At 46.6% G+C, this 26,835-nt stretch overlaps 2 protein-coding genes across 7 annotated transcripts in view; one reads left to right on the plus strand and one right to left on the minus strand.

Annotated features, from left to right (window-relative positions):
- Positions 1–4,150, minus strand: part of arid4b (AT-rich interaction domain 4B) — a 47,341-nt gene extending 43,191 nt beyond the window's left edge. The window contains exons 1-2 of one of the 5 annotated variants that reach the window (XM_076018953.1): positions 3,984–4,150; positions 1,378–1,426 (exon numbers count right to left, since the gene is read on the minus strand). In XM_076018953.1, the coding sequence (XP_075875068.1) occupies positions 1,378–1,383 (6 nt within the window). In that variant the 5' untranslated portion in view covers positions 1,384–1,426; positions 3,984–4,150. Of the gene's footprint in view, positions 1–1,377; positions 1,498–1,539; positions 2,316–3,983 lie in introns of those variants that run through there. The other 4 variants (XM_076018954.1, XM_076018951.1, XM_076018955.1 and 1 more) reach the window with 4 other exon arrangements.
- Positions 4,151–4,466: 316 nt separating this feature from the next.
- Positions 4,467–18,182, plus strand: ggps1 (geranylgeranyl diphosphate synthase 1). 2 transcript variants are annotated; one of them, XM_076018960.1, is made up of 4 exons: positions 4,467–4,939; positions 7,407–7,518; positions 8,088–8,158; positions 16,488–18,182. In XM_076018960.1, the coding sequence occupies exons 2-4, from the start codon at positions 7,446–7,448 to the stop codon at positions 17,313–17,315; spliced, it is 972 nt and encodes a 323-aa protein (XP_075875075.1). In that variant the 5' UTR covers positions 4,467–4,939; positions 7,407–7,445; the 3' UTR covers positions 17,316–18,182. The 2 variants fall into 2 exon arrangements, with proteins under 2 accessions (XP_075875075.1, XP_075875076.1); XM_076018961.1 differs by lacking the exons at positions 4,467–4,939; positions 7,407–7,518; positions 8,088–8,158 and adding an exon at positions 9,591–9,691.
- The last annotated feature ends 8,653 nt before the right edge of the window (positions 18,183–26,835 follow it).

Genomic DNA, 26,835 nt, shown 5'->3' on the forward strand with positions numbered 1-26,835 from the left:
ACACACCTCGCTGACCAGTGGGAGAAGGATATTGGCCACACATTCACCAGCACTGACGGCAACAGTTAAATTAATGCTCACAGATTGGACCTAATTCAAGTGGACACTTGTAGGAAATTAGGAAGCCAAGCTGGCCAAAGGAGTGAATGAAGCGCTAACCCCGTTGCTGCCGTATCATGTGTGCCGAGATGCTCCCCGCTCGCTGGAGTGCAACTCGCGCTCATGATGACAACGGGAATACCACAGTCTTCTCCTCACACAAACAATCCATTATGTAACCACAAATCGCCATGCAGTCCGAGTCAGCATTGCTAGCGGGCCGTGCGTAAAGCAACTGTTACGGTGTTGAAGCAGGGAGAAGTCGAGATTTTCTGCGAGGCAATGTCTTAAAGCTGGACTCAACGAATAACCCAGAAATAAAACATGTAGCATTGAGGTACCTGTCAGCGTATTTTAAAGTGAATACTTGGGTTGGTCTGGTCTTTGACAGGGATATGGCTTAATTACTAAATTAATCATTACTTAAATTACTAATTCCTCTTGAGCAACTTTGCAAAGGGTATCAAAATCTTCACACATACTTTTCTAGAGATCGGCCACGTGAAACATATTTAAATAAAACACATCTTCAAGTGCATGCATTGGCTGGACCAACTTTTCAGACATCACAACAGCTTACCGAAATGAAACAACTCTGCTTGTGGCAATTCAAGAGCCAAACACAAACCATTCAAAGCGTAAAAGATAGCCCGGTTAACTGCTATCATATGCCCCATGCCTGAAACTGTTTTCTAAGGCTTTAGAGTGCCACACCTCCTTTAGAGCGTTATTAACGATATATTAGACTCCAAAACCTTTAGCGTGCTTTAATAAAAGATAAATGGGAGATAAAGAAAGATAGATAAGACAGATAAAATGAGGTCAAATGGAATATCTCACCCAACACTATTTGACCACTCTCTCTCTCTCTCTCTCTCTCTCTCCCCCCCTTTGCACGGGATTCTATTACATTCCATAATGAAGCATAACATCAACATAATAAAATTCTACTTTGTATTAGCAAATGCAGCTGGACCCACTGGTCATGGTGATCAGAGAAACACATTGCCTTGGCCTGGGTCTGAAGCACCTGCCACACAGCATTTGAACAAAGACCAAAATTGACATTTAGCAAAAGTTCAGTCCAGCCATATTCATGAGAAGCCGGGACGGGGCTGCTCGCATTAAATATTGATTTACCATTTTAGATTTGATTTGCTTGACTGTGGGTTGTTTGTATGCGAGTTGAGCCACGTTTAAGATGATACTTGCACAGTGGCAGCGGTGATGTAATTGATTCTCTCACATGTTGCTGAGCAGAAAAGAGGAATAACTCACCTTCATCTCTCTATGAGTCCTCTCGGTGACCAGTGGGAGGAATCCGAGGCTGCGGGGGGGGACAGAAAAAGCAGAGATTGAAGACTCCGTTAGGGCATCGCAGGCGGCGTCAACTCCAGTCTGCCACAACAACAAGACGCGGTTACGTTATGATGACATCACTTCTTGTTCTGCTCCACTGCTGGATGCCAGACGTGCACTTCCCAGAGCCCGTGGGACCACATGAGATCTGCTGCGAGCGATCCATTGTCGTGCGAGTCTACGAAGCGATCAAAGCGGGAGCAGCGCGCTGCTCGAGCAGTCCCGACCTGTGCGTGCAGGTTCGGGGGGGAACTTGCCTCGATGCTTACTCGAGCTCCTGGAAGCCATAATCCACCCCCAACCCAAAAAAATATATCTGAAGCCGCGGCGAACCGATCACTCCCGTTCGCGGAGCACTCAAAGCCGTTTATGTAACGCCTGTGATCGGCAGAGCGGCCGCCGCTTGGATCGCGGAGACACGCAGGGAAAACTTAACTCAGCACGACCAAAAAAACAAACAAACAAAACACAGGGCGACTTCCATCATTAGGTGGTCTTGCACAAAAGCGGGGTCGATGCATTTGTCTTTGAGATTGTGGGGGGGTTGATAGATGCGGCGAGCGACGCGCGGACCTCGCCTCGCCTCTCCGGGCACGGCAGCGTGGTGCTCCTGCTGTCTGCACCGCACCGCACCGACTCTCCCCTCGCTACAGCAGAGGATGACGCCATTTCTGGAGCCTGACAGGCGGTTTCGAAGTGGTGGTGGTGGGGGGGGGGGGAGAAACACTTTGGTGGTGCCGGGGCGATCGGCGGACACCGAGAAGGGGGAACGCGGCGGTCGCATTTCGGGGTCGAACATCTTGTTTTTGGTCGGGTTTTTTTTTTTCTTTCTTTCTTTTTGCACACGAATCTGCGTTCATTTTCGATTCCGCTCCGCTCGGTGCGCCGCTTCTCTCTGCGGAGTGCACTCGACTCCCCGGCCAGCGGAAAAATATACAGCGAAAACGATAACGACACCGCTTGTGGCAAGGCGACAAGACGTTGGCAGAAATGTCAAGCCGGGGAGAGGGAGATGGTGCGTCGCGACAAGTTCGAACGGAGCTGCGCGGCACCATTAAAAGTCACTTTGCCCCCCCCCCCTCCTCCTCTCTCTCTTTCTTTCTCTCTCTCTCTTTATCGACTGGCCGAGGCATTTCGCTGACTCTTCACCGAGTGAGCCTCGATTCCGACAAAGAAACAACAACAACAACTCAACGGAACGCTTCGCAACAAGGTCAAGCTCGGCCAAAAAAAATGGGGACTCACTCATAGTGGGAGGGACATCGAGTTAATACCCCCCCCCCCCTTTTTTTTTTTTTAAATTAATGTTGTAAGAGGACAAGGTCGCAGCACACACACACACACACACACACACACACACACACACACACACACACACACACACACACACCCTCCCCAATTCGGTCGTTCGTGGCTCCCGTCTCGGTGAATGGTCGCGGGATACAATGTCATCCGCCCCTGACTATTTGCTACACAAAAAAAAAAAAAAAAACCCCGAGCTGCTGCAAGTGAGTGACTGTCAACAATGACGCTCCGCACCGAACAGCGAGAGACTCGGACTGCGATCCTGTTAGTGATCATCTGAAGGCGTCGAGCTCCATTTCAACCTGCTCGCCAACTGAGTCCTGCCCAGTCTGTTTATCTACCGTCGGGCTGGCTGCCTGTTACGGAAATGTGGATGTGGTGGTGGTGGGGTGCTATTGGTCACGCACGTACATCACTTGGAGTATAGAGTAAGTCATCTCCTAAAGCAGAGGTGATTCAGTCTCCACCATCGTGTATTATTATTATTATCATTATAGCCATGAACTGATCAAACGGCTCCCTGATTCGAATCAGCTCATCGGGTTCAACCTACCGACGGCTGTGGACAAGTCGACCGGGAGAGGCTAACGGCGCTGGTGGCACAAAAGAAAAGACTGACAATGCGTTTTACCTGTTAAATTACACCGTGTAGTCGCCGGTCGCGGAGGAGGAGGGAGGGGGAGGGGGGTATCTAGACTGCAGCAATGGCGAGCTTTAACAAGTCGCGAACGGTTTGGTGGTAATATCACTTTTGACGGCTATGGGGGGGAATAACATGACAGGCGTTGCTCGACGACGAGCACTCCCGAGGATTCCTCCGCTCAACAACACGGTACTCCGCCGCTTGTCCAGCAGGGCTTCAAACTATTCAACCCCCCGGAGTAACGTTAGCATAATTTCACCCTTCGCCTCCGCTCACTCGGGGGTTTTAATTTCTCTTATCCGCAGCTTAACTTTGTACGCGGACATCGCCAAGTTGTTTCTGTATTCACGACCGTCGGCGTTCCGTTCCTCCAATCGCCAAAATTCATTCATTCGTACCATTTAAAAAAAAAAAAAAAAAAAAAAAAAAAACAATCCAGCGAACACATCGCGGCACTAGTTACCAAGTTAGCTAACGCCAAGGTTGGCTTGGTAGCAGCAGGCAAACCAGCGAGTGAAATGTTCAAAAAAAAAAAAAAAAAAAAAGCAACGTCTCGGCCGAACAAAAACAGGCTTACCTATGCTGTGAAGTTGAGAAACACTTCTGCTTTTCGACGAAAGTGAAGCACTAATCCATAGGAACATTTATGTAAAAATGCTGACGGGTTTTAGACGTCGTCCGTTGGACACCCGTTGATGTTGGATGCGGATGGGGGGAAAAGTGGTTTTCGCAGAGCGCTGCTGTTTGCCTTGTTGAGTAGCTCTCCGAGCCTAGCTCTTTCTGTGATCCTTTGGCCCCGCCTTCCCGTGAATGATTGACGTACACGTAAACCCCGCCTGTCTCAAATCTACGATCGCTCATTGGAGGATACAGGAAGTAAAACGGTCTTCGCGGCACAGGATTGGCTGATTGGAGAAGGAAAATATCCATGGTATGGTGCACGTAATCCTACTGGGTAAAATCTCACAATACAGACAGGGGGAAAACAATGAAAACTACAACCCCCAGTCTTTAAATCAAATGAACGTGTGCACTCGATATGACTTACGGACTGGCCCGACAGAACCGGTCGTCAGTCTTCCAGCTGCACAGAAGGGCTCGCCGGTAACTGCTGAAATACAACCGCAACACACACACTGCCAGAGACGCCCAGCTCTTCTGCGCCTGCTCTGAAATGAATGCAATACACTTAAAGATAGCTCGTCAGGGCTAAGCTAGCCTGCCTGGCGAGAAAAGTGAGTGTTGAACCGCTAACGTTGCAACAGAACAGTCATAGCATATCGTCTGGTGAACAAGGTGGCAATAGCCGGACGTTTAAAAAAGAAACAAAGAAAGAAATCTAAACGAGCTGTTTTACACGCATCGCTGGCTCTAAGCAGCTATTATTGGAGTGAACGTTTTTGGATGGAAAAGAAATGTCCAAGAGTGGAATACCGGCGCGTTTTTGTTAGCTTGCTAACGCTAGCGTACTAGCAGTCCATTTCGGAGTACGTGACATGAGGCAAGTCACCGGATTGACAGTCAGTCGCTAAGGTGGGTAGAGTTTGAGTTGAAACATGTTTATCCTGTACTTCTGTTAACTCTTTGGTTAAAATAATAATAATAATAATAATAATAATAATAATAATGTATCAGTACATACGTTCTCAGAAACAAGTTTCCGCCACTAAATATGCATTTTGAAGAGTTTTACGTGAGAAAATTTATGAAAATCAAAATTCGAGAAAACTTCCTATCTTGATAAATAACAATTAAAAAAAAACTCGCTCGGGGTAGTTTGTCTTTGACAACAGCTGGTACGCAAAATGTAACCTGGAACGGGTTTGCCAACAAACTTTGCCATCACAAACTCACCTGTACCGTTTCCACTATTTGTGGCTTCCCTAATGTTTGCACAATTAGCACAGGAGCATGGTTAATGGATGATGATGATGATGATGATGATGATAATAATGATAATAATAATAATAATAATAATAATAATAATAATAATAATAATAATCACCACCTGAAAGTAAACGCATTATCCACTTGGGAAAACAAACCTGTGGCAGTGGGACGACGCGGCTAGTTCCTCATATCCGGGGCAGAAAAAGGTGGTTGGAAGCAACATGGAGGCGACCAGGTGGTCACCTGACATGATAGATCTGCACTTGGATTTGACCATATACTGACGTCATGTGAGAAAACGCGGACACACAAAGGTGTGGCTCCATTGAGTGCTGTTAAAAAAAAAAAAAAAAAAACGTTCAAAGCATCTTCAGAGATCTTCGGGCCTTGTTTTCATGCAACAGCAGATTCCAGAACTGTTCACCGTTATCCGGCGTTGCACTGGATTTGATTTTTTTTTTTTTTTTTTTAGCGTCATCAACATTGCAGCTGTCCAGGTTAAACAGGGATGTCAGTTTGGAGGCAAGCCCCTCCACACACCTCGATGTCCCTTAAAAAGTTGTGCTTCCACGTTAGCCCAAGCAGAGGTACATCCGATTAAGCTCATCCCACATACTGATGAAAATTAGGGCACAACAACAACAAGTTATCTTTTTTTTTAAACAGTTATATATTAGCATATTCCCCTTCAGCTTTTTTCCTACCACTTTGTTTTAGGGTAATTTTAAGTATAAGATTACCACCTCCCGCTAAACCAGGGGTGTCAAACTCAAGTACACAGTGAGCCACAATTTCAAACTTGGGTCAAAGTCGCAGGCCAACATCGATATTTAATGAAAAATCTTGCTCCAGATATAACAGTGAACCTCTTCACATGGACTCAAACAAGTTTTGCTTCAACCTGAATGTGAAACAAGCAAAGCCTAATAATATACACAGTTAACCAAAACTTAATGCTGCACACATGCAAAATTGGATTTCAAATTTTTAAAAAGAACTAATCAAAACAAAAGGTTAAAAAAAAAAGAAAAAAGAAGAAGAGAAATATGAAGTATACCTTCTTTTTTTATTTGCAGCCTTCTGATCTAAATTGCAACAGTAACCTTTTTCCACAGGCTATCTATAAATTAAAAAATGTAATAACTACAATACACTAATTAAGTCATTATATTATCTTTCAATGAACGTCCTGCCCTGATTCATGTGCCAAAATACCAACAGAGCATTCTGGGATTTGTAGTGTAAGCGGTGCATGTGCTGTATAATGGTGGCGGGCCATCTCTAGTAGTGAGTCGGTATTGCTTCACAGGCCAAATATAATTGAACTACGGGCCAAATTTGGTCCACAGGCCAAAGTTTGACAGCTATGTTCTAATCCCTAACAAGAGGACATTTTTTTTCCTGCCGCAGTGTATTGTGTTGCGTATGTTTTTTCCCACCATGCATTACCTCATGAATGTATTTTTCTTTCATTTCTTGGAACATGTTTAAAGTTCAGAATGGTTGTATTTCCCAATGACTACTTGCACCTCTATTGGTAATACAGCCTTGAATTGATGTGTTTGTGTCAGTGTTCTAAGGTTTGTTGGTCTGACATCCTCATGTTCATGTCGGGAACGATCAGCAGTTCCATCACCTCGACACGTCCCCAGTCCAACCTGTTAGAGCCGCTTTTCAGTTTGTTTGTGACAAGTAGCAGATGCGCGTCACCTACCACAAACTGCTGTAATCACAGTTCTTACTTGATTGTGGACCTGCACCAATCCTCATAACTCCCAGGGCTCAGGATGCTGGCTCAGCAGCAAATCAGCAATCCAGTGTCCTTATTGTTTGGATATTTTTTAATACTAGTTGATAGACGTTACTCTTTAAAAAATGCTTTTTTTATGGCCATCAAAAATACATTTAAATTGTGTGTTCCCTTTATTCGATTTCAATTTGATCCTCTGTCATAAAAAAGATTACAAAGCTGCCTAATAGCTTGCAGACACACTGACAGCAGCACTAAATTACAGTCCACTTGCTCATTTGTCATGAAAAATTCCGCTGTTAACATCTTACATTGTTTTGCTTTCTATTTTTCTTCCACTTCTATGCATTCTGGCTCTAGCTATAATTAGATTTTTTTTTTTTTGGTAAAAGCCAAGCGATGGACGGTGATTCACAAGCTGCCTCCGAGCGAATCCTCCTGGAGCCTTACAAGTACCTGTTGCAGCTACCAGGTGAGTCATTCTTCATGTTGGCGATGGAAGTGTGAATAAGATTCTAAATTGTTGCTTTGAAATGCAGTTTAAAATGGGGGAACGTTTAAACGTCTCTTACTGCCTCTGAATCCGATTTTGTTTTTCTTTTTTTTTTCATGACCCAGCTGTCACTTGCTGCTCCACCGAGGACACGCTTTATTTTCTGTTTCATTTTCGGCCTTTCACTTTTTGGTTCAGTGCGCAATGACTGACACTGTACGTTACTTGCCTAAATAGGACAAGTCCTGCGAGTCTCACTTAGGTGGGACTTTGGTGTCTGTTACAGTGACAGGCATTTAAGAACATAAGACAAAGTCTTCCAGCAGAGATTTTTATTAAGGACTCTACATAACACACAAGTCTTGCAATGGAAGTGAAAAAACGAGATGTAACCCTATTTCAATTAAAAAAAAAAAGAAAAGCTGAAGACTAAAAATCAAGTTGGCTGTCATTAGTCATTAGACGGCAGTGCGAATGTTCATGACTAATAAAAGAATCTAACAGGTTTTTTTGGTTTTTTTTCCTTTACACTCCACTCGATTTCTCAGGAAAGCAAGTGAGGACAAAACTGTCCCAGGCGTTTAACCACTGGCTGAACGTTCCAGAGGACAAACTACAGGTGAGAAAAGCACCATTGACACTCAGAGCTGCCTGATGGGTATTGTTGCGGAAGGCTCCATAAAGGTGAAATGAACTCCGGACAGGCAATTTATTCTGTAATGTCACCGGCGTCTTGTCAGCTCAGCCGTTTCAAAACAAATGTAAATGTAAAGGCTGACTGTGGAGCAAGCGGAGCGCAGCCATGATTTAGTCGCATCTGCGAATCAAACTGACTGAAATGGAGAAAGCTGGAGTGGCGCTTTCATGAAACCGAACAGTTACCCGCTTGTTTTGATTAGATCTCTGGATTGAACAGATGCAGCATTTTCCCTTTGTTGATTTAATGGATTGTTAAAGTTGGCAGTGTGCTCCTCGGCACAATGTTCACCTTGTAAAGTTTGTCTTGAAAGGCGTGACCTGCTTTAAACTGTGTGATCCAAATTTTTTTAAAAAAAGGCCAAGATTGTCTGCAACTGTGGGCTAAATTAAGATCTTTAACCTGCATGGTGGTGGGGGTGGTTTTTCACTGGAATCGCGCAATGCCGAACTCTTTAATTTTCTGCGGCGTCGATTCAACGCGGTTCTGAAATCATTCGTCATTGATTCTGCTCCAATTTGAAACGACAGCTGCTGGTTTGTCAACACACCTAAGGTGTGCCTCTATCACACTCATATCTATCTGGCGACTGTGGGGGACTTTGGGTCCAGTGAATTAATTGCTCAAGCAATCAGTTTATCAGTCAATGATTTGAGCTTTGGGGGCATTTTTAGATAATCCTGCAGGGAGTAGCCACCACAGCGGTTATAAAGGGATGGACAGCAGAACAACCCAGGGGATTTATATTTTGCCCAATTGTTGCAAAAAGCCCTCTCTAGAGTGTGCCGAGACTAATATCCCCCCCGACCATCATACAACCAGAAGCAGCCTTAACACTGATACAAGGCAGGATGTGTCTATAAGATTTCCTGTTGTTTACCCCAAAAAATATGGCTGAGTCACCAGAGTGTCACGGCAGAAGTCAACACCATGCAACCATTTTTCTTTCAGACTTTTATTTTTTTTCCCATTTTAAACACTCACCTTCCAGTGCACATTAAAAAGAAAATTTCGACGCAGCGACTGCGCAAACAGAACCAGGAATGTTTTCCATTCTAGTATCATCCCGGTTTTGTCTGGGCCTTTAGCTGAGTGCAGTGCAACAGTCCATAACGGTCAGAAAGTGGAAGGATGGATGGATGTAGTTCCTGAGGTTCTTGTTCTAAGCTGCCAGAAATCCAACCACTCTGTGCGATTGCTGCTTTAGCCCATCACCTTCAAGGTCCAACTGAGACACTCTAACAAGCAATAACAACTGTAATATGTCAAAAGTCACTTGGATCCTGAATAGAATGGAATAGAAGGCCCTTTATTGTCATCACAGAGTGTACCAACGCCCTGGGACATGCTCAGGTTGAAAAATCGTTGGGAGAATGAAAATCTGTCTCTCTTATTCACAACAAGCTTATCAGATCTCTTCAAGAGATGTTCATTGGTCCCAGAAGCAGCGCAGATGTGAGTTGTTTTTTTTTTTTAGTTTTTTAAAAAGATAGTGAGATTTCATATCTATGTCAGATCTCTAATCCTGTTGCAGAAAATACCGTAATTTCCGGACTATAAACCGCTACTTTTCCCCCATGCTTTGAACCCTGCGGTTTATACAACGGTGTGGCTAATCTATGTTTTTTTTACAGCTAACGGCCACTAGGGGACCTTCTCTATTTATGGATTTTTGGGTGGGCTCGGGAAAGAGTGAGACAGGCAGCTCGCGCGAACAACGAAAGCAAGAGTGGAACCAAATGCAGAACGAGAGCAGGACAGTTTGCGCAAAGGAAGTTTTCATGCACAAACCCTCATGGTGGAAGACAAACGAAGACTTGCATATGATGCAGCTTTTAAGTTGCGAGTCCAGAGTCGCAGGCTCGCAGCCGCCGAACCGATCCGCTCCGCGAACCCGTTTCCTGATGAAACACCTGCGGCTTATAGTCCAGTGCGGCTTGTATATGTACACATTTGTTTCCCCCCCCCCCCCTAAATTTAGCTGGTGCCACTTATATTCAGGTGCACTTTATAGTCCGGGGAAAAAAAACTGCATTTTCTGTCAAAAGATTCATCTTAAAATGTAGATTCAAAAACTGAGACTCAAAGATTCAGAGACAACAAAAGCGGCACTGGGCGAGCGAGTGAGCAAGGCCATCAGCTGCTGTGACATAATTGTGGTTAATAGGTTCAGCTCCATGTTCAGCCACTTTGAACCGTTTCCAGGCATTTAATGGGTGGTCACATCTGCAGGCCTTTTCCCCTGCTACTATCCACGCTGGGCTCTCTCATTGATCGTAGCCAACATGTTGCAACACCTGTTCACACACTCAAACACCAACATCGACCCCCGGCTGTGCAGATAACTAGAAAGGGTGTTTTCACCGGTTCATCGCGGTCATGTGGAGCCGACTTGAGTGAACAAACCCACTGAATTTTCATCATTCCACTTTAAAGTTCATAGAATCTTAAAGTATTGGAATGTTTTATTTATAGAGGATTGGCATTTACCGTTCTCGAAGGGAAGGGTTAGAAAAAGCTTTGCAAGACGGTTAATAAAGAATCTCTTACTTCCCTTCCAACAGCTGAATAATTACCTTCACCTGCCACACAGGCAGAGAAACTTAGAAAAATAACATGAAATAGACTAAATGTTTTTATTCACCTTTTTAAAGCCAGTATTCTGTATCAGCCACAACTATTTCACTGGCTCCAAATGCTTTAATAATAAGGATAGATTAAATATCAAAATGCCCCTATCCTCGGTCTGATCGAAACTAAGCCGAGTCAGGCTAGCACATGTTACTAAAGATCCCAGCGTTTAGAACAGCATGACACAGAGCTTTAAAGACAGAAAGAACAAAGGAACAGCATGTATTAAAGTTGAACCTGGATATCAATGATTAACGAGGAAATCATTTCACTCTAAGTCTGCGGTTTGCTTTGCTTTACTCGTCTTTCTTCAACAATAACGCTCATTATTAAGACACGGGTGTCTTATCTTGGAGTTCTGCTTCTACTACTTGCTACTACTGCTACTACTTTTTTAGTCTCTTACAATGGGTGTATTTTTCAGAAGCTACATTTGATAAAGAAAATCATGTCAGCCAGCCAGCCAGCCTCCACAGACATGACGAAGAGCTAAAACAGGCAGCAACAATTAAGTACAGTCATCAAACAATTTTTTTTGGACTGTTTCTTCTGTCCATTACATCAAATGTTCTAATCCATATATCCATCTTATCTATTTTCAATACCCGGGGTTATACGGGGGTCTGCTGGAGCCTACCCCAGCTGTCATAGGGTGCAGGCAGGGCGACACCCTGAACACGTCACCAGCTCATCGCCACGTAGACATAAACAACCATTCGCACTCACATGCACCCCTCTGGACAATTTAGAGTTTTCAATTCACCTTACATGCATGTGTTTGGACTGTGGGAGAACCTGGAGAGAACCCACGCAGACGCAGGGAAAACGTTTAAACTCCACACAGAAAAGGTCCCAGGCCCGGAATCGAACCCACGACCCCCTTGCTGTGAGGCGTTCACCTGCTGAATAGACTCAGCAGGTTCCTTAAATTCAATAAGTGTAAAAAAAAAATATTTTTTTAAAAACACATAATAAACCATAATTACATGGTTGTATCCCAAACTTAAATAGCCAATTAGAATTGGTTATTATAAAAGGATTGCCTGTGCCATTGTCGTGAGGCTAGCGACCTTAATGCACTGACAATGCTGTTACATCTGATGACGACATGACGGCTAATGCATTGTCTCTGAGTCTTCCGGCCCTTTGCGGTGCAGACTGCCTCGGCTCTCATCGGGTTTGCTGCTCAACAGGTCTTCCCTGCATCCTGAATGTTTCATATCCTCCCACTGATGGGAGGAACCTGGGCTCTGTTAGTGCAGCTCGCAGGTCGTCACTTTATCCTCCTGGGCACAATTAACGCTCCTCCTTCGCCTGGTTACCTCCTCCAGTGCAGTCGCGCGTATGAAACGTTGGAACGCGCACCCGCGAGAGATTCACAAAAAAAAAAAGCTTCGGGCGTCTTCTCGGTAATATTCCAGAATTCATCCAGCTTCTATACCCGCTCCGTCCTAAACTCAGGGTTAAAGGGGTCTGCTGGAGCCTCTCCCAGCCGTCATAGGCAAGGCAAGCCAACTTTATTTATATAGCACATTTCATACACAAGGCAACTCAATGTGCTTTACATGATCAGAAGTTCAAACATTTTAAAAGCATTTAAAAAAACGAGAGAAAAAAACAGTTTTCAAAGACAAAAAGCAGAGAAAAAAAGAGATTAAAATGCATAAACGGAGCAGTAATAAAGGTGGATATAAATGAAAAGATAATAAAATGTAAGATGAACAAAAACACTCAATTTCCCAAGAGAAAAGCGTAAGAGCAAATAAGTCTTTAACCTGGATTTACAAACATTCACACTTGGGGCTGACTTCACCTGTGTTGGTAGCTTATACCATTTGTGTGCAGCATAACAGCTAAATGCTGTTTCACCATGTGTTTTTTTTTGTTGTTTGTTTTTTTTTTTAACCTCTGGGCTCCACTATCTGACCTGAGTCTACAGAGTTTAGACGTATAGAGGCAAATCTGATTCCAATCTCAAAAAAAAGGAACACACCTGTTTTTAGCAAGTTTCCAAATAGGATCTGGCTCTGTTCAGACCAGGCCACATTATTGACCCATCTGACAGGTTGCTGTAGCAATGACGTCGGAGCGGAGGCATCGTCCAGCGCATGTAGTGTGTGACGTCATAATTGCGACGGTGGCACTTGTTGCGACGCATGCCCTGGAGCTTGGCTTGAATGGGGCATCGGTCCCCACACACTGATGAGGCAATGACTTTCCTCCTCTGTCCAGGGACTGCTGTTTTCTACTTCTTCTGTCCGCTCGTTACAGTGTAGCGACGTCACGGACAGTCAAAACCGATCGGTGTGTTTGGAGCTGTTCAGACTACAAAAAGAGCCATCCGGTTCCAAATCTGGATGGGCTGAAAAATCTGATTTTGGCTGGCAGTCTGAACAAGGCCAAAGACAAACAACCCTTCGCTCTCACATTTGGAGTTCCCAGTTCACCTCACATTCGTGTTTTTTGGACTGTGGGAGGAAGCTGGAGAACTCGGGTAGAAACTCCGCACAGAAACGACCCAGGAATCGAACCTGCAACCTTCTTGCTGTGAGGCAACAGCGCTAACCACTGCGCCACTTGCCAGCCTGCGTTTTGTGAGCAAAGCGCTGACATTTATTTTTCCATTCACGGGGCACATGCGCTCTCTGACTCGTCGGGCCCTGAGAGTCAGTCAGCCGCTCTCATATGCAGATTGTAATCAAACCCACTTCAGTGCCGCATAATTCTCCGACGTCGCGGGAGATCAAATAGTCGAGGTTCTTGCGGTTTGCCCCCGCGCGCACGACCCCCGTACCCTCGTGTGCGTCTTCCGCCCCCTGCCTCCGCCTCCCTTTAATGCGCAGCATCCCCGTAAACTCCGGCTGAACCCGCCACGCAGGCTCCCCTTGCCACCGTTAGCACGCCGTTGCCAAGACGTCGGCGCCATGGAAACAGCCGTGCCTCCAGATCGAGGCGGTCGGCGACAGTGGGACGCTCGCTCATTCATGTGGCGATGAATTTTTTATCGCCCTCCAGCCCTTCACCCCCCCCCCCCCCCCCCCCCCCCCCAAACACACACACACAACCAATACAACGCCGTGGAACTCGGGCAACGGGAGATTTCGGAAGCTCCCTGTACACACATCAGCTTATCTGGCGTGACCTTTAGGTGACCCCCACCCCCCACCACCGCTAACAATGAATAAATAGATTAATAAATACATCTTAGTTCACTCTGCATGCTTTCTGTAATCAGGCTCTTATTTTGAAAATGTGTTGGCAGACACAAAGTGTCCTTTGGGATGTAAATATCTGGAATTCAATCATTTTCACTCTGTCTCCCTGTAGTTTAAAAGCCCACTGTGACAGATTTTATATATTTTATAATAATGCAGTTTCGGCCAGGGAATAAATAAATTGCCATCAGACTGACTGTTGGGCTGTCAGCAATAAGCAGGTGACTTCTGCGTTACTCTGCAAACTTTTTTTTTTTTTTTCTGCATAACTAAATTCCATCTGGGCCAGACAACCATAATAGATGGGGACCAATAGAAACAAAGCACAGACACATCGTTTTCAAAACCTGAATACTCCATGTCAGCTCAGTGTGAAAATGCATCCAGTCTGAGTGAAAAGAAATAGCTACTCCTTCATTATTTTTGCCAAATCAAGCCAAACGATGTAATTAATCACACCAGCGTGGCTCGTGTTTTCAGCAACTGCTTGAACTTCCCTCTTGACTTGTAACGAGACGGCTGATTGCAGCCCCGGCAAACTCCGCAACGCTCCGAGGTGCTGACTGCAGACGAAGAGACGAAAACTTCAGACATGAAAGAGCGAAAGGAAGAGGAGGAAAAAGAATCAATGAGGTCTCTCGCCGCTGTGACACTTCACGGCACCTCAGCAGCGGTGCCGAACATCAATGGACCGACCAGTTTGACTGGTCAAGGGTTACGCTTTTCTTCGGCCTCTTCATCATTCGCAGAGACCGCAGCGCGTTGTCGTCGTTGCGTAACGCGCCGTCGTCCTGTTGGCGTTTGGGTGCGCGGCCCCCGACCGCCCCCCTCCAACCTCCACCCCGCTGAGTGGGTCTCCCTGAGGCTCCTGCAGGAGGAAAGGTTGTGTTTGGCGAACGCAGCGCCCGGCCGGCTCCGGCCTTGGCCGTCTGCCTGACCCACTGAGCCTCCCTTTGTGCTGCCCCGGCCACCATACAAACAGCTTTCATTACCCCACCCCCAGCGCCACCCCCAACCCCTAAGATACTATCCAGCAGGCGCCAAGGCCACAGGCTCGAGGCAGCGCGGCACGTGATGGCAGCCGCTGCTGGTCTGTATCAAACTTTCACCCCAAGCAAGCGCTTTCCGGGAGGAGGGGGCGGGGGTAATCGGGGTGACTTCAGGGTGTTTGCAGCCTGTTTTACGGATGAACAGCTGCAGCAGTGAGTTGATGAAGCACAAAACGTCTCATACCTTCATACCTGCTGCCTCTGATGGTAGATTAACCCCCCCACCCCCCAGGTGACACATGATGACGCGCTCGTCAAGTTGCTGGCGCTCTCTGGTGGCCACAAAGTGTACTGCAGTCCCGTCCATTTCCCCCACCCCCACCCCCACCCCCGTTCAAACGCATAGTTTGCCTCAGTTCAACTCTCCGCTCCCTCCTTCCCCCTCCCTCTCTCATTCTGACTGTGTGCTCTGTTTCAGCAGCAGCACATCTGCAGACAAACCGTCGGCAGACCAGCAGAGCTACTCCGGCAGGAGTGTAGGCATGGCGCCCTCTTCTGTCTGTGTGCCGCAATAGACTGTGAAATATAGGGACTACCTGTTTAAAGTAGGGCTGTGGAACGATTCATTTTTAAAATCGCAATTAAGCACTGAACACCAAGAAAGGATTGCCTGTTTGATCTTTTGCATTTGTATTTCATTCAAAACAGTGCTCTTAGACCCACTTATTACTGATTACATATGCATTTTGTCGAATGAAACAAAACAAAGATGTCAGGAGGTTGCAATCTGCTCCAAAAACAAGAGTAAAAATTAACATTTTCACAGCGGCACACGAGGCTGTCTGAGTGCTGTTGAAACTTACTGAAGTCCTGCCTAGTATAACACACTTAAACCAGTCCCTGTGTGAATTGCACAAAATAGACACCGCTAATCTAACCTTAGCAAGATGCAGTTTAGAGACACAATGGCTACGGCTTCAGGACCTGGGGACCAGGGATGAAAGACTTGTATGCTATGCTTTGTATTTAAAGGTCTAGTGTGTAAAAATCATTAGGGAAGCCCAGTAGCTTTCCTGACAGTGCGTTTTGTATTGAGGGAACTGTCGGGTGGGCTTCATTAAAAAAAAAAATGGTGGCATGAGATGGCAGCTAACTAACATGGAGCAAGATCCTTGCTCCATGTACATTCTTATTTATATGAGAACTGTCCTAATTACTTTTATTGTACTGTGATTTTTCACTTTTATTAATGTATTCATATGGGCAGTATATTAAGCTTTTACCAGTGTAAAAATCATAAATCAAGACAGATTTTACACACTGGACGTTGAATCTCATCAGCATACGCGTTAATGCCGACACCCCCAGTTCAAAGTCCAGAACAGCTCTGACGACGTGGCGCGTCGCCCCCTCTAGGTCATCATCGAGGTGACCGAGATGCTCCACAACGCCAGCCTGCTCATCGACGACATCGAGGACAGCTCCAAGCTGCGGCGCGGCTTCCCCGTGGCGCACAGCATCTACGGCGTGCCGTCCGTCATCAACTCGGCCAACTACGTCTACTTCCTGGGCCTGGAGAAGGTGCTGACGCTGGAGCGGCCCGAGGCGGTCCGCGTCTTCACCCGGCAGCTGCTGGAGCTGCACCGCGGCCAGGGCCTGGACATCCACTGGCGGGACACCTACACCTGCCCCACCGAGCAGGAGTACCGCAACATGGTGCTGCAGAAGACCGGGGGCCTCTTCGGCCTGGCCGTGGGCCTCATGCAGCTCTTCTCCGACTGGAAGCAGGACCTGAAGCCGCTGCTGGACACGCTGGGCCTCTTCTTCCAGATCCGCGACGACTACGCCAACCTGAGCTCGCGCGAGTACAGCGAGAACAAGAGCTTCTGCGAGGACCTGACCGAGGGCAAGTTCTCCTTCCCCACCATCCACGCCATCTGGTCGCGGCCCGAGAGCACGCAGGTGCAGAACATCCTGCGGCAGCGCACCGAGAACGTGGACATCAAGCGCTACTGCGTGGACTACCTGGAGAAGGTGGGCTCCTTCGCCTACACCCGCCAGACGCTGCGGGACCTGGAGGCCGAGGCCTACCGCCTCATCCGCGACCTGGGGGGGAACCCGCAGCTGGAGTGCCTGGTCAAGAACCTCAGCCAAATGCACCGCGAGGCCGAGACCAAGACCGTGGGGTCGAGGGATGGGGATGGGGAGGGGAGTGCGGAGCCGCGCTCCTGCCACAAACACTGATCTCACCCGGCGGCTCGCAGCTGCCAGACTTACTTACACGTTACCTTCAGCACACTCCATTCACGCTGAGCTTCATGAAATATAGACGCGTATTGCAAACACATTCCTCAAAAAGAACCCCGGCACGGGCAGAGGAATGGGACGTTTCCGCGAGGCCGTTACCTCAAGCGCCCATCCCGCAAAGATCAAACTGAAAGGCCAAACTTGAAATTGAACCCCTCCGACAATCACAGTCAAGCGAACCGATCAGATGTTGTAGCGCTAGTTTAGCCACGGAGCACACAGCTTATACGTACACGAGAGTTTGGTGTGCCACCTTCACCTTCATCATGATCAGCAGTCCATCAAACCTGAACACTTGAATTGTTTTTTTCTTTTTTTTTTTGACTATAGCCAACAGCTCCAGGACAGTAAAGCAGTTTTTTACAAAGAAGTTTCTTCCTCAATTTTCACTGAAGATAGTTTTCTTTTGTTGAAGGAAAAAAACGCGTACATCTGATGTGTACGCCGTGTGATTTGAAAATTGTTAATAATTGCTGCCACAGTGCCAATCCTGTAGAAAAGACCTTGGCAATTCAATTGTCTACAAGTTATATAACAGCCCCGGCATTATATGCAAAGAAGCACCCGCGCAGCCCGGCAGTACGCGAGAGCCGTTCACGCCTCGGTGCACGGGAGACCCGCGTCCTCATCCGGTTCTAATTCAACACAGCTCCTCACGCATCTGCAATTTTTTATTTTTTTTTTTCCCAGGCCATATTCTTTTTCTTTTCTTTTTTTCTTTTCTGCATTTTTTAAGCGCAACACTTTGCAGCCGCCGCGTTTTGACAGTATTTTGCAACTATTGAATTAAAAAGATACAAAATTCTCAAGAGTTCTCTGAAGTTCTTTGGGCGTCTCAACTGTCATTTCAAGTCTTGTGTGCAAGGTTCCGTGCCGGGGTGGGTGGGTGGACGAGAGAGAGAGCGGGAGAGAGGGAGGGAGGCTTCCTGCGGAGAAGAGCAGCACCATCCACTGAGCGCACGGCTGTTACGGAAAACACGAAACAGGTCATTAATATATTTCAGCAAATGGTTTGTGTGGCCACAAACTTAGTAGAACTGGGGAAGTGAAAGATAGTTTGCTCTCTCTCACACTTTTTATGCAGCTCAGCGATGTCCCAGTGGCAAATTTTATTTTTAACACTTTTTTTTTTTTCTACTGTCATCAATAATTGGACGGCACAGCCAGAATGGTTTATTTTTTTTTCTTCAGGTGGGGATAAAATCTTTCAAGAACCGGATCCAAACATAAGAAAGTCCATAAACTAAAAACCGCCACAATAGCGTACAAAAAAATGAATCGAGGAGTCAGTCGATCAAACAGCAGAAGACAACTTGCAGAACAGCGGCAGAAGAGACGGGGACGCCTGGCAGTGGGAGTGCAGATAAGAAGGAGGGACAGGTGCAACATATCGCTGTAATCAGGCAAGGAGAGAACTGAACCACGGTGGCAAACGTGATGTTAGGAGACACTCGTGAGGAAGGAAGCTTTGAAAAAACCCGGCACCGCAACAGACAAGATCAAAAAAATAGACTGGCCAACAAACAAAAGAAGGAAGGCTGGAGATATTCTGGATTCTGCAAAAGCTGGAACCAAATGTGGATCTTTAAAAAAAAAAAAAAAAAAAAAAAAGCTCAGACAGAAGACATATACAGGAAATGTGGTGTGTAACTTCTGGTTTTGTACGTGCTTGATCTTTTTCACATTAAAAAAAAGACAATTAAAAGCCCCTTACTCTTCATTACTCTTCATGTTTGAGATGTGTGAGATTAAAAGAAGTTTTTTTCCACACACGAAATTTCGCTGACAGAATCTGAGCTTTCCACCCCCTTTAAATACACTCTGGAGACAATGGCAGGCATCGGCTCCATCTCAGGTTAACTGTGAGATGAACTTGGAGAAGTCTGAGGCATTAGCTCACTGTTCATTATCAGATCAACTGTTTCTGAATTTCCTTCTAAATGGGCCCCTCGGGGGGGAGATGGGATATCGTGGCATGACTTTGAGAACCAACCTGCACGAAATGAAAAAAATAATAAAAAGGCAGCTTGCGATAGTTTCTTATACTTTCTATAATTGCCTCTATCTGGGGATACAAATAAACGTAAGAGCGAAAATATAGGCGACTGGATCATATGAGCATTTCAGCTATTTCTGAACTGGAAGAGGTGTGGAAAAGGAATTTGGCGTGCAAAATGTGGAATGACTTTCACCCGTGTGAACACATCACTCGCAAAAAAAAAGAGAATTTACTCATCCAGAGTTCCTCCAATCCCCTTCTTTCTACACCGCAAGCATTTTACCAGGCGAGATGTGTGAATTGAGGATTTCGAAGCTTTTAAGGAGCATTTCACCGACATTCTCTCCCTCCGACCACTCCGACTCCCATCCTCAGCCTCCAGCACAGCCGGGTTCTATTCATCTGTCTTGTCCAGGGTCAAATCCCGCCCTTGCCCAACGCCCCATGCTGGGATACCCCCACTTTCCTCCCCGTGCATTCTACGCAAATGATAATACATCATCTTCCTGATCATCCACGCAGAAAAAAAAAACATGCAATGCTCTCAAATTCTGGTAGACATTTCTCCTGTTCTGCTGCATCACTCCTCCCCTCAGACTAATTGCGCAGGTGCATACCAACTAGACCAAGTCGCACTTGTTAGGAACTCGTCCTCCTCCCGTCCTTAAAGGACTATTGACTGAGAGCGCACGCAGCTTGGGTCGTCAGGGAATCTATTTACTTGCTTGCTTTTAAGGTGACGTACGAGGGGAGCGGACATCGTTCAAATGCTCTATTATCTGCTTGCCTCCGTTAATACCGCCGGGAGTTATTCCCCAGACGGAGGCTATCTGTCCCTGACCTGCAAGGTACAAGTTAATCGCACGTCTCTTCCGATCGAATTGCAACCCCGAAAACAAAATGCATCCGTTTCCTCAAGATGTCAGGCTCTTGAAAAGCTGGGTGGGCGGGCCCCCCCCACCCCACCTCTAACGTCCCCCTTCGCAGCCACAAGTGCAGGAGGAGGGGGTGGCGGTTTGCTATGCAAATGCCGGTGTGATTTGATAAACAGACGTGCAAAGTGGCTTTCACAGAGCCGACTTGAGTCCATCACGGTAATCAGCCTCTCGGCCCTGCTCTCGCTTCCCACCGGCACTGCAACTTTCGGCAAGATGGATTCTCAACCCCCACCCCTTCCCCCCATCCCCATCAGCCCGGCTTCTCTTTGAGGGATCGCAAAACAGAATAGCTTTTGCACGAAGTGTGGGGACAATGAGGCTCCCGCATCCACTGCAAGGCTTCGGATTATTTATCACTCGGGTCACACTGTTTTATGTGCACTGCCGCACCAGGATGCGTGTTCAGCTCCACTGACGGAAACGATGCCAGGGAAAAAAAAAAAACTGGAAACGGCGCCCTATCGCGGACACTACAATTCTGATGCGGCACGCATCCATCTTGCTAAAGGTGAAGAGTGTAATATTTTGAGATTTTAAAGAAGAAACATCAAGCGGTTGCATTTCAGATTGCAGAATCTTTTACTGTCCTGAGCTTGCCAGTGAGCTACGGTGGCCTGCACACCCAAAGCTGAATACCTCGTCCACCTTTTTCTTCCTTGGTTTACTTGAGGACGCGAATGTTCACCCTAAATACAAAACGTGCTGTCAGACCATGGATGTATTATAAGAACCGATTTTTCCCAGTGGCCACTCGATTGTTTGCCTGTTCTGATTGGCTGCGGCATCCTGACGTGTCTGTAAGTGACGTTCTCCAGAATCGTTCTGATTGGCCAAAATAGATCATGTATAAAATTGTAGCTAACTGGGAGCATTTACCGATCTAAAAATCTTGCATCAAGCCAAATGTTACACACTGGAACTTTAAAGAGTTTGTGACAAAAAAATAAAACCGGAAGCAGCTGCTTCACACTGCCCTTAAAGAGCTTAGTGGGGGGGGGGAAATTAGGGGGAAAAAAACCCTCGAAAGACGACTCAGAAGAATCGACCGCTTCTTTGCGTAGCAGCAAACATTTGATTTTTTGTTGTCCCCCCCCTCTGTCCAATAAGCTGAAGCTTTGTGTATCTCCTTTTAAAATGGGGAGCTCTTTTTGTTGGACCTGTTAAAAGGAGAGAGGTAGTCCGTCAGAGCAACAGGCCGAGACGAGGTGGGAGGGGGGGGGGGGGGGGGGGGTCCAACCGCTCGATGCTCGCTGTTAAACAGGTCAGCATATCGAACCGCTCGCTGCGCTGCTGACCATGAGAGATGTTTTCATAAGCACACAGCGGATTCCTCGTTGGCTGCAGCGTTAAGGGATCAGGGCCAGATATAATTTTTGCTGGCAGCAAATCCCGACCAAAAAGGCCAAGGAGCCAACTCCAAATATTTTCCAACCCGACGGCCCGTGCGTTGCCAATTTATTCCGGTGGGGAAGGGATTTTTATATCAGAATGATAAGGAAAGCACTTCTATGGAAGATCAGATTACGGAATAAAAGCGTGGAAACGGTCGCAAAAAGGGACATAAAAATAACCATCCCTGTCCTTCCTCGCGACGACGATCCCTGCCTCGCACTTCGACAGTGTGAAAACACAGATGTTGTTTTTGTACATCAAAGGGCTGCCGGCAACGGAACAACAAGCCTTTGTTGGTTTGGACTTTAATGGGATTCGATGAATATAAGGGGAATATATAATGCAGGCAGACTCATCCTTTAAGGCCACTTGATCCTCGAGCTTATTAAAAGAGCCGCCGTCCGTCACTTTACCGACACTCAACGCCGTGCGCTCTGAATCGTCATATTTATGTTGCCGTTCCCCCCCCCCCCGAACAACACACGCATCCTCATGCATAATTCCGCCAGCGCTCACTTGTTGTTTGCAGAAAGCTCGCAGAGCTCCCCACGGCCACCCCTCCGCCTCCCACCGGGGGCTAAAGAACCAAAACAAAGTGCTCAGTTTGCTTCCACCTGCGGGCTGAGGACGGACCCAAGGACCTTTTTTTGTACCGAAATGCAACGATTCAACAAAGTGTTTTTTGTTTAGTTTTTTTCTTCCGGTTGGTCCGGAGTGGTTATGGCAATTTGCGATAAGAGGAACTTTATGTCCAAATGAATGGTGAGTCCTGGTTCAGTATTTTCACTGTCGGTCTGAGCTGAGGTTTAAATCACCATTTTTCTGCCTCGATGCTTTCCGACCAACGCTAGTAGTTGCACAAATTACCAACATAAGCCTCTGACAGGCTTGTGTTGTTATTGCTGATGTGTGGCAATATCATTTAATAAACCACAAAGAAAGAGACAACAGGAATTACTCTAGAATGGCTAACGTTATTGTCTATATATATATTTTATTGTTGCTAGTTGTGATATATATACATATATATATATTCAACCACTGAGTGCAACGTTTACTGACCAGGATGAAGAAATATAATTCGTATTTCCATTAGCTAACCCTTTTAATTGCATCTAATTCCATTTGCTGGATTTCTCCAATACACAAAGTTTTCCGGAACTTCATGCATGTTTGATGTACTGTATTGCACTACGAATCAGTCTTTAGGTCTCGAGGTGCAGTATGTTTTACCCGCTGCACCTGCACTGTTCCGTCCAGCTCAGAACTGGATGTTTCAGCAACTAACACACGTCCCTTGCAACAAAACGCATCCAGAATACATCAGCACCACGGCTCTCAGAATTTGGTTTTCTCATTTTGTATTAACAATAAATAATAAAATAACTTCCATTTGTTTGTGTGCTTTTGGTGCAGTCAACCCTTTTGAAAGACATTTTCTAGCAAACGATTAATGAAAAAAATTGGGATTTGAGTCAAATTTGAAAACAACGTTGTTGTTTTTACCCTCGAGTGTTTTAACTCGCAAGGTAGCAACAGTTTGAGGCGCAGTCCCACAACGGACCGTGATGCACTGCAGCATTAGTCTTGTCGATGCCAGTCAGGAGAATAAAAAAAAAGCTTTCCGTGTTTTTCCCTAAACGATGATGAAATACAAAATCTGATGAAACGGCCGCCGCTGCCGCCGCCGCTACAGCAGCATCCACATTAATCGAATCAGCATCAGCCAGGCTGACGTCGCATCTTCTTCTTCCTCTTTTCCGGGTTTTTAGGTACAGCCCGTTTCCTGCTCTCGTCACAACTAATGCAAGACAGCAAGTCTTGTACTAGGTGAGGTCGCACCAAGACCGGCTGAAAACACTTTAGGCTGGAGTTTGTAAAAATGTACGCGCACCATTTCCCGTCTGCAAGCTCAGCAATACTGCTGCCCTCTGAGGTTAGTTAGTCCTGACAACAATGATAATGAAAGTATTATCAACTATCATAATACCTTTAACGATACATTTTTAAACAATTGCAACTGAACTGTCTTGAGTCCAAATTAAAGGTCCTGTGTGTAACATTTCAGATTTTTATATTGGCAAGAGCTTAACATACAGTCCATAAATACATAAATAAATGTGTATTCTCACAGTATAATAAAAGTAATTTGGTTTTTAAATGCATATAAGAATATACATTGATCAAGGGTGTAACTAGGCTCCCTGTCATCTGGCCAATTTCTATGGAAGCCCGGTGTGGACAATCCAGCCCACTTGACAGCGTGTTTATTATCTATATAGGGTGAACGCACGTGTCCTCAAAAAAACCAAGGAAGAAAAAGGTCGACGAGGTATCCAGGTTTGTGCTTCCTGGCCACCATAGTTCACTGGCAAGCTCGGGAGAGGCAGAGTACAGTGTCCCTACGGGGACTTAACTAAAAGAGAGCTGCGCTCCACAATGTAACCACTTGATGTTGCCGTTTCTTCTTAGAAATCTCCAAATATTACACACTTAAAGTGTAAACAGACACCAAAACAAGGTCCCTGCATACACCTTAATGCAAAGTCTGGTCATTTTACCCTACATTTTTGGTAGAAGCAGTGCAGAAGGAGAAGCTACCAGCCGGCAGCCTGTGGTATTTATGATGTGGAGGAGCTTTCCAAAAGCCCGCTCATGTCATCAGGGCTGGATTTTGAGATTACAGATTTATAACCAGAATCCCGCATTCCAAACTCATTTTTTGTGGAGGGGTTGACCCAGTAATCTGACAAAAAAGACGCTTTGGAGAAGAATTAGGGACACGGACTGGCACTTCAGGAACGTGGACAACAAAGCACGAAAGTCCAGATTTCATTGCATCGGTTTTTGGAAGCAATGATTAAAATCTGCCGTCGCCTCACGCGAGGGCACCACCGAACGGCCGAGGGCCGCTCCGCTTTGCTTTCGTCCAATCTTGAGCGGAGCACGCCAGAATCGCGGCTTACCGCATTTCCATTTGACAAAGTTGGGTCAGGTTTCGCCAAGCGACCGAGCGGGTTTTCCAGGAACCGCGAGCTGATTCGCGACCCTCTCAGGACGGAACGACTTGTCAGCAATGACTAATTATCTGGCTCGGGGGCAGCGCGGGGGTCGCCGAGTTCAGGGGGCGGAACTTTTGCGAGTCGGTCGTCTATATGCGCCAAATGACGTTCACTGACTGATAGCCGACCGTCTGCTCGACGACGCACAGCTGCGTCGTGGGCAAATGTTTGGGGGAGGAGTGACAGCCAATAACCTCGCCAGGCAGGCAGGGTGCAGATTGGGAATAAATATGTTGCCCCATTAGGGCAGAGTCGGGGGGGGGGGGGGGGGGTTCTAATAATATCTCCTCATCCCCCAGAATGAGAATCCATCAGAAATTCTGGTTTTAGATGCCGGGTGTCATGAATAAATGATTTCCTCCTCGTTCGGGGGCGCTCGCAGAGGAAGGGTGGAGGGGCGGGGGGGAGGCGGGGGTCAGGGGGATTTGGTGGGCTGATTGACAGCGATGCGCACGGCTCTTGGAGGAGAGTCGGAGGATCTGGAGTCTGATCGAGCCACTCGGCGGACGGCTCCTCCTCAAAGGAGACGGCAGGAGAGCTGCGATCTGAGACGCGACTCCTTCGCTCGGAATTCACCGTTTATCCTGAAGGGACGGCCAGTCGCGTTTGTGTTTGTGTGTGGGTGAGTGTGTGTGTGAGAATGAAGCCGTAAACACTGACGAGATTAAAAACCAGCGTCGGCTTTTCGCGAAATTAAACCTAATCTTTTCCAACATTCTGCTGTCCTTGCACGAAATAGAGTCCTCGTGCTGTTCAAGCCCCAGTGCTCGACTTTCCTCACTTTGATGATGACTGTTAGATCCACGCACGCTTCCTCCGGCTTCAACCCTCGAAACAGGACAACGATGTGACGCTTCAAGGTACGAACCGACTGCCAAAACCAGGCACGGGCAAACTGCGGCCCCGGGGGCCGTATGCGGCCCGCTAAGCTTTCTAACCTGGCCCGCTATGTTATGTTAATTGTAAGTCATAAAACAGCTGCATTTCATCTATTTGTTTGTGTTTTAGGAGCCGTTTCAATAAAGAGCAAAATACCCTGGGGCTTCAAAGACACTTATTTTGTTGTAATGCTTTTGTTTGCACGTTTTCTACATATCCCATGATAGATTTTTTTTCCTCTTATGAGGTGGGTCACCAAGACTCAATGCATCTGCTCCTGCTCCGGGCCCTCTGTCAAATTGTTAAAACCTCACTGCCCCCCGCCCCCCAGTCAAAACGTTTGCCAATCCCTGGCCTCAACGCTCGTCAAAAAACAAAATTTGTCTGGAAACATCAAAATTTCATTCAAGAGAATTGTGAAGGTAGTTGGAAGGCCCACCTGTCTGAAGTCGTCGTCGCGAACCTGTGGACAGACAAATCGCCATCAAGCAGCCATGCCCTCTGTGACATCACAAAGGGGGCAGCGTCCTCAACACGTGAGCGGGCTCCTTCTACGAGTTCGCCGGCCGTCCCTCGTTACGTGGGAAATGTTGCACGACGGCGGGTCGTTAAGAGCACAACCGGCTGCAGCCGCGTCCCGCTGGGAGGCTCATTTCACTTCCCGCTTTTTGGCGCGAATGGCGGTCGAAAAATCTCCAGTTCACACCGCATTCATATGCACATTCCAAACATCTGCTGCTGAAGTGGCAACTACCTCTCGTCACGCGGCGGCATCGGCAGCACAGACAAAATAAATAAATCACTGAAAGGCTTTAAGTGTGTGTGTGTGTGTGTGTGTGTGTGTGTGTGTGTGTGTGTGTGTTTGCCAGAGCAAACGCAGGGTGGAAAAATGCATCTCTAATGTAAACATATTCCAGCGTTCAATCTGCAACGTGACAAGATGAGGTTTGGGAGGTGGTGAGGCCACACACACACACACACACTATATACACACACCCAGACACACACACTTTATACAATTAACTGGAGGGCCCCAGTCCCCTCTATTTTCTCAGAGCAGCGCTCGTCACCAGGCTAAACGGATGATTGCACCTCCACAGCAAAATATTAATAGAGTGAAAGTAAGTCAGTGGTTCGGGGAATTGTACTCTTGTCTCCAACTCCGAGAGAAGATTACACATGCACCG

The sequence above is a fragment of the Nelusetta ayraudi genome, unplaced genomic scaffold (genome assembly GCF_046127955.1).
Source record: "Nelusetta ayraudi isolate G7.1 ecotype Tasmania unplaced genomic scaffold, CSIRO-AGI_Nayr_v1 ptg000008l, whole genome shotgun sequence".
In the NCBI taxonomy this organism is placed as follows: Eukaryota; Metazoa; Chordata; class Actinopteri; order Tetraodontiformes; family Monacanthidae; genus Nelusetta; species Nelusetta ayraudi.